Source organism: Lutra lutra, chromosome 3 (assembly GCF_902655055.1).
Source record: "Lutra lutra chromosome 3, mLutLut1.2, whole genome shotgun sequence".
Taxonomy (NCBI): Eukaryota; Metazoa; Chordata; class Mammalia; order Carnivora; family Mustelidae; genus Lutra; species Lutra lutra.
The window spans coordinates 59645543-59659253 of record NC_062280.1 but is presented as its reverse complement, the minus strand read 5'-3'; the positions used below and the strand labels follow the sequence as shown (position 1 = coordinate 59659253).

General features: G+C 37.7%; 1 protein-coding gene across 8 annotated transcripts in view; it reads right to left on the bottom strand.

Moving 5' to 3' along the window:
* Positions 1-5472: 5472 nt before the first annotated feature.
* SLC4A10 (solute carrier family 4 member 10) overlaps positions 5473-13711 on the bottom strand; it is a 297324-nt gene continuing 289085 nt past the window's right edge. For 7 of the 8 annotated variants that reach the window (XM_047722426.1, XM_047722424.1, XM_047722430.1 and 4 more), the window contains 2 exons: positions 13185-13301; positions 5473-7560 (listed from right to left, as the gene is read on the bottom strand). In XM_047722426.1, coding sequence (XP_047578382.1) covers positions 7494-7560; positions 13185-13301 — 184 coding nt within the window. In that variant the 3' untranslated portion in view covers positions 5473-7493. Of the gene's footprint in view, positions 7561-12324; positions 12364-13184; positions 13302-13711 lie in introns of all 8 variants that reach the window. The other variant, XM_047722427.1, reaches the window with a different exon arrangement.

The following is a 13711-nucleotide window of genomic DNA, read 5'->3' as shown; positions in this document are numbered from 1 at the left end:
GGTAATGCGTTTTGTGTCTTGAATGAGACCTAAACCACATTGGCATATGGACACGCTTATCCAGAAAGGCTCTTGTTTATTTTGCTCGCTACCCCAGACTGCCTCGTAAACATGGAGAGAGTTCAGTTTTTGTTAAAAAAAAAAAAAAGATACATAAAAATGTGTTAAATTAAGCAGTTCGTATGGGTTTTTATGTAATAACATACACAATTTGTTATCACACACATATATAGCTTTTGAAACACCCAAATAATTTTTATTTTTTATGTAATACATAATTTATAATTTTATTCCAGGAAACTGTGTTGAGGCTCGTGTTATAAGAACAAATAATATCAACAACATCATCTCAGTCTAAGTCAAGAAAAAAAGTCAGTTACTCAAGTGTTTGACTATTTTTGGCTGGCATACCTATATTAACGGAAGCATAGATTTCAGATGCTGAATTTAGTCTAGCAAACAACAGAGGAAACATGATTTTTTTTTGTTCAATTGTTTGCAAAATGGCCTCATTTTTTTTTTTCATTGATTCTCTGTAACTCAAACTTAGCTTCCAACCATTTACTGGAAAAAGTTATCTCAGAGTGAGCTCCAGCACAAAAATCTAAAAATAGAAGAAATGGAAAAAATCTATCAATTCAGTATGAGACTGGTGAGTCATGCATACAAATGGACAGAGTGTTGTGAAATTCAGCTTTGATTGTACTTTGCAAGCATGCCATTGAGTAGCTTCACCTTACATCCCAAACTCCACTCATCCATTAGAGCTATAAATCGACCTGCAAACCTGTAGGGCTCTTCTCATAATTCTATTCCTTAATAGAGTTCAGTCATCGTAACTGGACAATCTTTGCCAAGTTCTATATCCAGGAACAGTAGTCATAGATCATATGTACACATCCTGGACTGAGTTAATAGTCATAAAAGCAAATTAAATAGAAATTCTTCTTTTATTTTAGTTGGAACTAGATATTGTGTGATATCAGATGCTGTACAGATATTAAAACCATTTGGCAATATCAGATGTTACCAATATCAGACATTGCACAATACCAGCTATTTCACAGATATCAATAAGACCATTGTACAATAGTAGATATTGCACAATATCCAATACTATACAGATATTAAGACCATCATATAATAGCTGATATTGTACAACTATTGTATAATATCAAAACTATACAATTCATTGTTCCTTTGATTTCTAAACATGTTTTTCTGGAGCCCAGAGGTAAAAAAAAAAAAAATCCTAGCACCTATTTTTCACGTAGTAAGGGTTACAAATGGTAATGATGTGGTTGAAGTTAAAGTAGGTTTCATTCAACCCTCACAGGACATGTTTTCTTCTCCAATAAGAAAATGAAATTGGCTGATTGGAAAAGGAAGGGCAAGACATTAACAACCTTGAGAAACAGTCTGAGGCTAAGCTGGAAACACACAGAAACAAATGCTAGCATGAAGATGGGCAGACTTGCCCACCACTGACAGTCACAACCTCAGCAGGCCCAGGGATGGGAAGATTCCCATCAGATACAACTTGTGGGAGAGCATGGCAAAGGGGGGGATGGTGCAGAGACACGCACGCCAATGGAGCGATGTTCACATCTCTTCTATGGATGCAGAGTTTCAGTTTTGCTCAAGATCTTTAGAAAATCACTTTAAAAGTTATTTTTGAACATGTTTTTTGGAAATCTTGCTAAAAATGATTCCATACCTCCACATTTCCTTAAATAGAAGGCATAAAACACAATTTCAGTGCATCCTTAATGACTCAAAGCCACCACCACAAAGATCAATGATCACATCAGGCTGTGTGTCATTTCGGATATTTTCTTTCTTATTCGCATGTGGTCACTGAAGCTACCAGTCCTACTACATGGCATTTGCTGTTTGCTCTAAGATGACGTGAGAATCCCAGTTTATAAAACTACTAGATTTGTACAATATTGAGGATTCAGTAAGTTCTAAGTGAAAAACATACCAAAACACCAGGATGGCTTTTTTCATAACGTCAGAGAACTTGTTCTGCCAGTTTTGAGACCGTTCTTTCGGCAGTGTCCAAGAACCTTTTTACGTACATCCTGAATGATCCAGCGTGTGCATTCAGGATGGCTGAAGGATCCATGATCATGGATCATCTCATTCTCATGGATTGAGAATAATAAAGCATAATGTCACTGCCCACCAGAAAAGTTCAGAGTATGATATTATTAATAAGACCAATTTCATGCTCAATAGAAACATCATCTTTCTGCATGTCACCTTTCTGTGACAATATTAACATTTAAACTTGAGAATTTGAATTAACAAAAGGAAAGTTCATTTCCTTACTGCTAAAGCAACAGGGGTATCTTTTCTAGTGTTACAGACTTTAAATTTCAACCAACTCAATTGTTTTTTTTTTATTCTTCATAAACTTTCATCTGAACAATTCATCCCAAGTTTGTCAGATTACTTAAAACACATAATTGGTGGAAAGAGTGACCCATCAAATGACCAAAACCCTGATTATTTCAGGAAGTTTCTTCTATCCAGAGTCATGATACTTGTGACTTGTGAGCAAAGTATTTTCTTGGCTAAGTCTAGTTTCCAATCTTGATCACAGAAATATGAGTCATGGAGAAGATGTAACATCCTGGGAAGAAATATTATTCATCATAACCTGATTGTGGTTGTGTGACCCAGGAGGAGGAGCCTGTTAAGAACGAAGCCAGTCATACATCGCCTCCTGTCGGAGACTCCATGCACTGCAGCCTAGATAAGGTCAACATGGGTTAGAATTTCACCATCATCACTCACAGTGAGAAACATTTTAAAGAACATTACTCAGCCTCTTTGAGCCTCAGTTTCTTAACTTGAAAGAAGTACAAAAACACCTACTTCAAAGAGTTGTGCCATTTCTGTGAAGATTTGTGTATATACTCTGCCGGCATCATATCCACCTTCCTCTCTCCCTTCTCCCCCTGTTCACAGCTACTTAGCTTTTTATCTAGGTGTGATGACTCCACTGATGACTCCATAGCTTGCATGGGTCCCCACCTTAGGTGTCTGTGTCTACCTCCAGGTATTGGGCACATGAAGTACTCAAGAAGCATTTGCTTTTGTTTCCATTCTAACATGCAAGTGAGAATTCTTTTTGGATCTTTCATCATTCTTAATAAACTGAAAAGCAGCATCTTGTGACATATTTTACTTAGGGCTCTGTCCACAGACTTTCCCAGCTGAATAAATAACCAAGCACAGACCTAGGCTCTGAAGAGTTACAAAGAAGGGATAAAACACTATTCCTATCTTGAAGAAGCTTATAAACAAATGGAAGAAATAAGTCACATGGCAGAAATCTGTAATCTATAACTACACATACCTGAAGGCAAGAGTACCTAGACATAAAGCTAAGTCTATGGTAAGAATGAGGAGATGAGTAGGGTGAAAAGGTGGGTGACGGAAGGTGGTTTCTGGATTCATAAGTGCTGCCATTGGCTGAATTTGGTCCTACGTTTAGATTTCTTTAATAGTCTCAGTATTACTGTTGATACCATGCTTTTCAGAACACTTTTTTTTTCAAATACAACTCAAAGCATACTATTTATCTATCCATCTATCTTGTTCTACACGAAATTATTTATAATAAAGCTATTGCGTCTGGAGTTACTTAAGTACCTAAGGAGCATGCTTAAGCCTATTTGGTTTCAGAAACAATAAAAGTTTATAGACCATTCACAGAGAATTTGGTTTGAGCCTCAGAGTCATCCTGTTCAGGATCTCTAAGGAAATGATTCCACTTTTTTGCCACTATATTCTCCACTGTGCTGCTAGACTAATCTTTCCAAAAATTCATGTCTCTCCGTTCCTCAAAACTTTTAAGGCAGGAAGTTCAAATATCCTAATATAGACTTCAACATCATTTATAATATGATTGACTTGTATTTCTACCTTTCTTACAGGTCTTCACACCTCTCCTAACACTCCAACACACTGGGCTATTCGCTTGGTTCCAAACATGCCATACGTCCATTATGTCAGGCTCCAGTTACACCATATATCTTTACTTTTTTATTTCATTTTTATTTCAATACGGGCATGTGTTTGAGAATCTTTGCAGCTCTTGAAGTAGGTTTCCTTCCCCATTTCCATCCTAATTCATATGCTACCTCTTATATAACATTATCTTCAAACTCCACCCTACTCAAAGATCCATCTTTGGGTTATTCACTGCTTTTCTTATACAGCCAACCCAGTACGTATTACATTGTGCTGTGGCTACGTGTCTACCACGCTCTTAGAAGCAAGGACCGGAGTTCTATTTTCAATGTTCCAGCTCAAAAAGTAGTGGCCCTACACCAACAGAAGCTGAAGTGGAGTGACGGTTCTATCAGTGAGTTGCAGCTTTCTATGGAAAACATCCCAGGAGATCTAGAAAGTAAAGCATTACCAGTAATCCTTGAATATCAGGCTTCTTCAAGGGGATGATGGCAAGTACCCTTTCCAAATAGATAGTTAGAGAACCATTATATCCAAATTACTCTCGTCAAATCTTCAAGTGCTTGTAAATTTTATTTCATTTCAATGAATGAATGTACAAGATACTTATTAGAACATTTGGGTATCAATCTTGAAATAATCATAAAATAGTCAAGTGACCAGGAGTGAACAGCTAAAGTTAAACAGGAATGGAAGTCCAGACAGGAAGAAGGAAGGAAGGAAGGAAGGAAGGAAGGAAGGAAGGAAGGGGTGAGCCACACTTTTAAGAGAAATTTTAAAAGCCACACTTTTAAGAAAAATCCTAACAGATCTAGGGATAGCATTGAAAGACAAGTTGCTTGTGAATTGTCAGTGGCAAGTTTCTATTAAGCTGTGGATTTAAATAATACCAAGAAGATATTCAGATTAAATTTAGGAAGAAACTTCCCTATATCAAAGGCTGTTAAATGGTAGGAATTATAAAGTAAACACATGGGACAAAAGAAAAAATTCTAACCTGTACATTAGAGTTCTGAATGTAATTACCTCCATAACGTACTGCTAGATGGCTACAAAAGAATATTTATGGGACCCATGTGACCCAGAGTAACAAAGAGGGAGCAGAGAAATTTTAGGAAATGCTTTTCCCATGGTGGGTGATGGAGGTAGGGCGGAAAAACAGAAGTCTAAGGAGTTCTACTTATGGGAAATCCTACTAATGACCTTGGAAAATTTTGCTAGTCTTGGGAGCAATGCCATTTGCACCCAAGTCACTAATTTCCTGAGAAAATGAAGAGATATATCCTACTGTAGCTCTCATAATATTCTTTTTATAAACTCCAAATTGTCTGAGTACTCTTGAAACATTACATCACCAAATTTTCTTAATAGGGGTGTTTAAATTTAAATATTATGTTCAGTTAAAATGTTCTACATTGATTTACTGATTAACACTAAAGAGAAGAAAGACAAGACACTTTGCATCACAATTTAAAATATGCAAGGAAATTAATTAGGATAAATATTTATTTCCACATAACATTTCTTAGTTGTGAAAAACACAATATCCTAGTCACATTTACACATTACTTGAACTTTGCAATAAATTACATTCAAGATATTCAGTAATTTTGACCAGGAATCTGAAATTAGGAGGAAATATATAACACTACATTTTTTTCTTATATTTTATATGATTTCAAAATATTAGGATTAACATAGAGATAGCATTAAAATTCACACAAGAACAAAATACTATAAAAATACTCAGAAATACAGAATTTCATTGGGTATGATTGCTTATTCAAATAAGTGATCATGTGAAGGTTTTAATTCACTATGATCATTTGTAACAGAACAGTTATTAATATATTAAAACACTAGGAGGCTGCTTTGGGGACTGACTGGCTATACAGCTAGTCTAAATCATACAACAATGGGGATGTCTACAATATGTTATCTGTATTATAAAACACACAAGGGCAACACACTTGGAATGGAAAGCTTTTGTATTTTTCCTTGGAATTTATAAACACAATCTATATTAGCTGCAAATTATTCTTATAGTTTTTAGGTTTACATTCCATGAAAGAAATGGCTCATTAAAAGATTGTCAGGGGAGTTTTCAGAAATATCAAAATGTTGAGTCTGATGGAGGCTTTGTTGGGGTTTTTTATTTCCCTCATAAGCTTGATCACAAGAGGATTTTTTTTTTCACTTTTCATGTGTACTTACACACAAAATATGTACTTAATAGTTTGGAGAAGCCATGGGGCTCTGAATCATTGTAAAATTGGACACCGCAGATCATAAGATTGATGAGCACCGGTCATACTTAGGAAATGAGAGTACTACAAGATTCCATCTTTATTAACTTCACATTATCTAAAATGAAACGAAATACCATATTTTTAGTAATGCTCAAAAATTCTTAACTTTCCTTCCTCTTGTGCAAGCTTAGTAAAAATGGATGTTTTCATATGGACTGAAATATCTACAGAATCTTCTCGAACAGAATCTGAAATATTCATTGAAAAGACTATTTTTCTACAACATGCATTCAATTAAAAAGTGGAAAAGAGCTTTGCAGAAGAGAAAAATATAGTTGGAGACCTGTCAGCCTAACGTTAGAACATGATTCAGAAGCAGCATTAAGCAGTACTGGACCTTGAGCAGCAGAAAAACTACACAGAAGTGAAATTTCATGTACAAGGACTCACCATGTGGCCTTCCACAGCTGTGTATAGAATAAGTTTATTTGGGAAACATTTGTTTTAAACGGGAGAGAAATTTAACGGCGTATTTCTGATAAAGGTTTATACTGAAAATCTCACAAAACTTACAAAGTTTTCCTGAAGCATTTCCTACAAGCCTAGTGTTTGATGGTATAAATCACAACTTGAATTGTTAAGCAGACACTACCTGACTCTGTGTTAGTTTCTGATTCTTTTCAACAAGTTGTGAACAGGTTTCTATATATTTTTTTCAAATGACTTTAAGTTTTAGTTACATATAAACTCTTAAGTATTAAACATATCATAGTAAATCAAGGAAATGCATAAATACAATTATTAAAAAATGCTTCCAAACTAACTTTTTGATTTGGGTCTTTTGAAATAAGTCACTACTCTAAGCTATAAAAAATAAAAAGGAGTAAGACTACCTTTCAAAATTCTTCTGAATGAAATTATCAGGTAGCTTCAGGTCACTAAAGTAGGAAAATACGAACTAGGTAAATGTGACATCTCTTTAAGAAAGCTATTGCTCTCATAAAACTAACCATGAGAATCCAGCGTTGACAAACGTCTAACATCCAGCAAGGAACACAGAGATTTTTGCATTAGCTAGCTCACAAGGGTGTCTCACTGTTCAGAATTTTAAACACAGAAATGAAACAAGTATTGCACTACTTACAGTATGAAGGTGGATTTGGGATGAGAGACAGAATTTACAATACATGATCAAAGCAGTTTTATTAATAATTGTGGCACTCTTCTCATATATATGTAAAAAATAAATTGAAGATCAAGTCATAGACAAGTCTCCCTGTCAACACCTTTCCCTGAGTCAGCTTTCTTCTCTTTTCGGCTTTCAGTGCTACAGGGGGGGAGAAAAGGAGACATTTATTACTGCAATCCTGCACGGCTACTGTGAGATCTGCTTGCTCCCACACAAAACCTACCAACCCCAAAGCACCACACGGGCCCTTAGCATTGCACTTTCATGCGGCGAAGCGTGGATAGATAGCAACAATTAAAATCCTCTGCACTCCGTGAGGTAGAAACCAAAAACTGCAGAAAGGGGGAAATTTAAAAACAAAACAAAACAAAACAAAAAAACTAAGAAACAAAAACCAGACATTTTAAAACAGTTCCAGAAGCATGCAGGATCGATGCCATTGTCCTCATTTGGCCAGAAGAATTAGTGATGGTGGCTGAAAATGCCAGTGCAGCCCCCGTCTTAAGAAAGCACTGACCACGGGAACACCAATGAGATGCTGTGGGACGAAGCTCAGGGCTCGCTGCAAGGGGTTCATCCTTTGTGCCCAAGCTGGGTCCTGATCTCTGGTGAACACTGTATTGCGGTCAGCAGGACAGACATATCTCCGCTGCTCTAGAGGACGTGCTCGTCCCCACACCCCACCCTCCAAACACCTGTGCAGACTAACCCTCATCCTGGCCTCCCTTTCTCCCTCCCTCATCACCTCACTCCCTCCAGAATCAACTCATTCCCAAGTGACTCCGTTTTGTCTGTTCTCCAATTAACCTTATGGGTAATAAGACTCTACCATCTTTGTCTATGCTTTTTTTTCGATATCTGTCCAATGAACACTCTTCTTACTCTCGTGTTAACACTTCTCATGGAGAAGTCAAATAACATGCTCACACGCGGGAAGCTCCCAGCAAGAAATACACGCTTCCCGAGGGGCAGATGCGCTCACTCCCCAACGACTCCCAGTACCGGGCAGAGCCCACCACATCTGTGGCCTCCTGTGTCCCTCCCTGCCACCTAGGGCCCTGAGCCAGAGGAGCCCACCCATTTTAACCACTAACTTTGTCCCTAAATATAAATTTATGAAATAGTTGGTGGTGGGGAAAGCCTCGGTTTTCTAACTCTTCTCAAAGTAATCAAGTAACAGTTAAAACCTTTTTTTTTTTTTTTTTCCACGCGGCCTCCTGCACAGCTTTCTTAGTGGTCAATAACTTAGACACATTCTACGAGTGTGTTTTTAAAATTGTTTTTCCTCCAATTCAAGCTAGAAACAGCCCTTCTCAGTTGTCACCGCCACCCGGCACCATCAGGTAAGACGTGCCCGAGCTTCTGCCATCTGTGGCACGCCGCCAGCGCTGAGAGCTGGTGTGAGCGAGTGTCTATGGCACCCGCGTGTACGCCTGCCACACTTCTCAGCACACACTACTTACAGGTCAGAGCAAAGCAACTTTTCTCCCTTTTCTTTTCTCCTTCCATGAGAAGAGATGACAGTGTGCACATGATGTGTTGAGAGCCTTAACTCTGTATTTTTAACTCCCCTATCTGCATGACTCACTTTCTTCTACTTTAAGTGCCTTTCATATGACAAGTGTCTGCTACCCTACTTTCCAAATTAACTTTCCCTTGGGCTTTACCTGGCTCCCACACAAAGCCAGCGAGAAAGGGCAGCATGGGGGCAGCTGAGGAAGCCCGAACTGGAAACTGGAAGGTTACCTTCAGGTCCCAGAAGCCAAGGAAGAGCTGTGGGACCTTGGACTGGTTATTTAATCTCTCTGGGACTTGGTTTCCTCATCTGTAAATTAGTTTGGGACTATACGGTCCCTAAATTCTCTTACAGCTCAAATGCCAGAATTCTGAGGCTGGTGTTCTCAATTATAATGAAAATGGAATAAAAGATCATCTCTGTAGGAGACTGCAGGGATGGAGACATACAGGACTCTCCACACAGACACGGCTCCTGTGAGCACGATGTTCTGCTACAACACTTTTTTAGAAACCAGCACATTCCCAATGGCACTATTAGTCACCGAGCAGTGAGAAAAGATTCAGAATGTTGACTTAATTCACAGGTTTGCTTTGTCCCCATGTCCTGCTTTGGTCATGCTGGTTATTTGGTTACAAAACAATAATCAATGAAATGATTGGGGTGGAGGTTTTCCCCCTCTTTAAAACCAGTGGTTTGGGTATCAGATTAGATTTCAACAAACTACAAAGCAGAAATTTTACAACCAGGTCAAGATTTCCATGAAAAATATGATTGACTTGAACCTACCTTCTTACTGTATGCCTATTCCTCTCTTTATTTCTGGTTATGTTCATTTTTCAGGATTCCAATCAATTCTAAACTTTCATTGTAACAAACATACTACTTCTTTTTATCAACTATGTGTCATATCTATGATAGCTATGGCAATAGACATATATTACATATCTATTATATACTAGCTCCTCTGCAAAACCTAGGGATAAAAGGTAGATGAGACAGTGCCCTGACCTTCAAGGATTTACAATTTAAAGTATAAGGAAATAGTATTTCAGGAGACAGCAGAACATGACCTGCTACCTTCATGTTGCCAAGCAATCTATGAAACCGTTATGTTTCAATCACACCAAAATAGTTGTTATGAACAACATTTACCAAGCAGTCATGAGATGGCATCGGCCTAGGAAATCAGAGAAGGAGAATCTGGGATATAAGAAGTGGGTAGCCAGAGGAGAGCAGAGAAGGTGGCCCCAGAGCCTAGCCTCAGCCACCAGGACAAAAATCAAGGGCTGTTTTTCCCAATGTTGCCGGCTACCTTCCCAAGAAATGTCAATCTTGGTGTCAGTTTTATAAAACATAGCAATTCTATTCTCATGCAATGTGGTTTTTAATGAGACCTATTTCTGCCAATCCAATTCAATAAGCCACAGAGGAGCTTGTCACATGTATGCATTGCACTGTTGAACAAGGATCAAATTAGACATCCTACAGATGTGGTCAAATTTGCAATTAGTTCTTAGATCCTTCTTTCAGTCAGACTGGATAAGACATTTTTAGCAGTGAGAAGTGAATGAAATGATGGAGAAAATACAACTGTTGTTCCAAATTCCACTAAGGAAAAATACCTAGGCTTCTCTGATGCTCTGACAGGCATGCAGGACCAATAGCGAGGGACAGGATGGATTACGGGGTGGGGGTCAGGAGCCAAAAACTGCCAGGAAGCCAGCTTAGGTCTCAAGAGATACCGACCCTGCTAACCTGGTCTTTAGGTTTTTGTTTTGTTTTTATTTCGTTTGCCAACAGATACTCTAGCAGGCAGAAAATTTTTAGAGTTCCTGGTCATCACACTTCAATGCCTTCAACAAACACACCATGAGAAAGCAATGGCTTTGGGACGGTATTGTCATTAGTGTGGGTGGTTTTAGGATTTATGGAAGCCACACTTTTTCTGCCAGTTTCCACTGTTATGAAGATAAAAGACATTAGCCATGAACCGATAGATATTTTCACACGGAAATCTATAGATTTCATCACATCTAAGGGTAAACTTCCATGCACAATAGTTTGAGTCTCATGTTAGTGGTAACGTATGTTCAAAGAGTAAGAAATGAGTGATCATATCAAATTATAAAGGATGGTCTTAATAAAACTGGACCTGCTTAAGGCACATTGTGTTGTTTAAAAACAGCTAAGGTTTTCTGATGAAAAGCATCACTTGACTTTATTATTCACTTTAAGGAGTGCCTAAAATATCATGGCATAAAATTTTTTGCTTGAACCAACAGAAAACCAAGAAAGTGTTTGTACTCTGGATCCATTTAGTTCAGGAAGAACAGTATCTGTAAGTTTGGTTGTCTCAAATTGTTCACATATTCCCGTGGCTGGCATTTTATTTGGAGCTCATAAACCTGGAGTTCCCATTTTTTAAAGAATCAGAGAAATGCCATATCTTTAATGTGAAAGAGTCCACAAACACATATCCCAATGGGTTTGAGAAATTACCCTTCTCCTAACTCTGATTTTCTTCCAAGACTTCTACCAAAACAGAGTTACTGTGAGGATGACTCTATCAGACTGTGGAAAGGATCTTTGGGAAAGGAATATAAAGACCGATTTAGAATAAAATATTATTTCTGCTTGAGCCAAGCAAAGAAATACATGAAGAATTTAAAGCCCTGTTAAAGACAGAAGACATCAATCAAAAATCTGAGGGAGCCCACTAACTTAACTAACCTCTGGTGTGTTAGAGGTAGTTGTCTGTGGGGTCGGGGCGGGGGGTGGGAAGAAGAGAAAAAGAGAGAGAGAGAGAGAGATGACTAATCCCCAGCTTTCTGGGATGAAGACTCTGCACGTCTACTGTTTGTCTCTTTGGGACAGAGATGACACTGAAGCAGCATGCCATTTTGGGGTGACAAAAACCAGCAAACAAGAGATTCTGTAAGTCTAATTTAATATCTTTTCTGAGCCCTCATTTCCAAATATTTCTCGTGAAGCCAGATAAAGTTTAAAGGTTTGGAAGCATGTGGTGCATAAATAAAAGCTCCCAGCTTTGCAATTTCTTAGTTCAAAGGATACATTTTCTTTTTTCCAATACAGAAATTTGATGTCATTACTAATATAGTTCTATGAGATTTATTGATTTATATACGATGCATTTGTAGAAATCATGTGGGGAAAAAAGTTCACTCAAGTTTCAAACCATCTTAAAGAGTTGAGAATTTACAGGAATACCATAAACACTTAGTCTGATACTGGATCTAAGACTCTCCATGCCTTTTGCCTCCCCAAAACTCACATAGAGAACATAGGCTGACCAGGTTTCTAGAAGACACCATTTAACATAAGGAAATACAACCAAGGAATAGGTTTGAGGGAGAGGGTCTTACCTTTGGGGAATCAGCTTCTAGAGTGATTAGGAAGGGGAGCTTATGACAAAAATGTAATATAAAAATTAAGTAGAAAAAGTTAATTTAAGGTCATGAAAATAAAGGAAGTTAATAATTAAATACTGTCCCAAATCCCTTAATCACTCTTATGCTATTAACATAACACAGAGATTTTTCTTCAGATCAGCAACTAAGAAGCCTGGGTGGTTTGAACCCTTATTTACTAATTCTGGAAAATTCAATGGAAATCATGTGATGACTCTTGATATTTAAGGACACACTCCTCCCCCAGCATGCATTTAAAGCTTAGCATCTACAACTATGGGAGTTGTTTGTATACAGAGAAATAAGAATCCATAGAACTTTCTGGAGCTGAAAGTTTCAGATAAGGAATTTAGGCAAGATTTTCAAGGGGTTGGAATAGGGGCCTGGAAATATACTAGATAAGAAATAACCATTGCACATGCACATGGGGTTTCAGAAAGGACAAGGGGGGAGTGCAAAATGAGGTCAGACATCTAAAAGGGTGCTGGAAAGTGGGTGATGAAGGAATGTAATGGAATCTTACTGCAAAAGAGTAGACCAAATGAATGTCCAAAAATGCCATGCATTGGGACTCATTTATAGCATTGTTTTCCCCACTGTCATAGTTTTGGAGTGAGCTTTTAATTTGAAAGGAAGATGTTGAAAAACAAACTAACAAGTGTACCTATTACAATTTTCGCCTACTTTTAAAAAAGAACTTTCTGAAATATATTAGACCTAAATTCAATGGAAACAATTACTATTCTTTTGTTAATGGATTCATGTCATAAAATGGTTGGGATCAATACAAATTCACATCACTTTGGAATCCAAACCTTTTAGAAGGAAAGCTTGACTCCTTATCTTTCGAGTTATCAGCTGTCATCAGAAGGTTCCTCCACAAGGCAGTCTTTGACATTTCATCAGAAATATTGATCACAGATGGATCATCTCTAGATAGTTTACCCAAAATGAAAGTTAAAAAATTTAATAAGTAACTGCAGTTGTCTAGAAACATACTATATATAGGACAGTCTGTGCCTTAGTACAGTATTTTTTGATAGTTAAAAAAATAAGGAATATTCTCATAATTACTTTTAAAAATCTATGAAAAATCAAAATCAAAGATTCTAGTTATATAGAAACTGGTTTTGGCTACTGTTTCCTAATTCACTTAAAATTACAGAGATGAGGTTCTGTGTGTTCACGGCTTAGGCTCTTGCCGCTACATTCATAGCTCTCAGACTCAACAGTGGCTCTCACTCACTCAGAAAGAGCCTAGTAGATGGACCATAGGCTCTGACCCCACCCTCACCGTCCAACTCCGTCTCCTGCCATCACAACCCTGCTCCTTCCTCTCCAG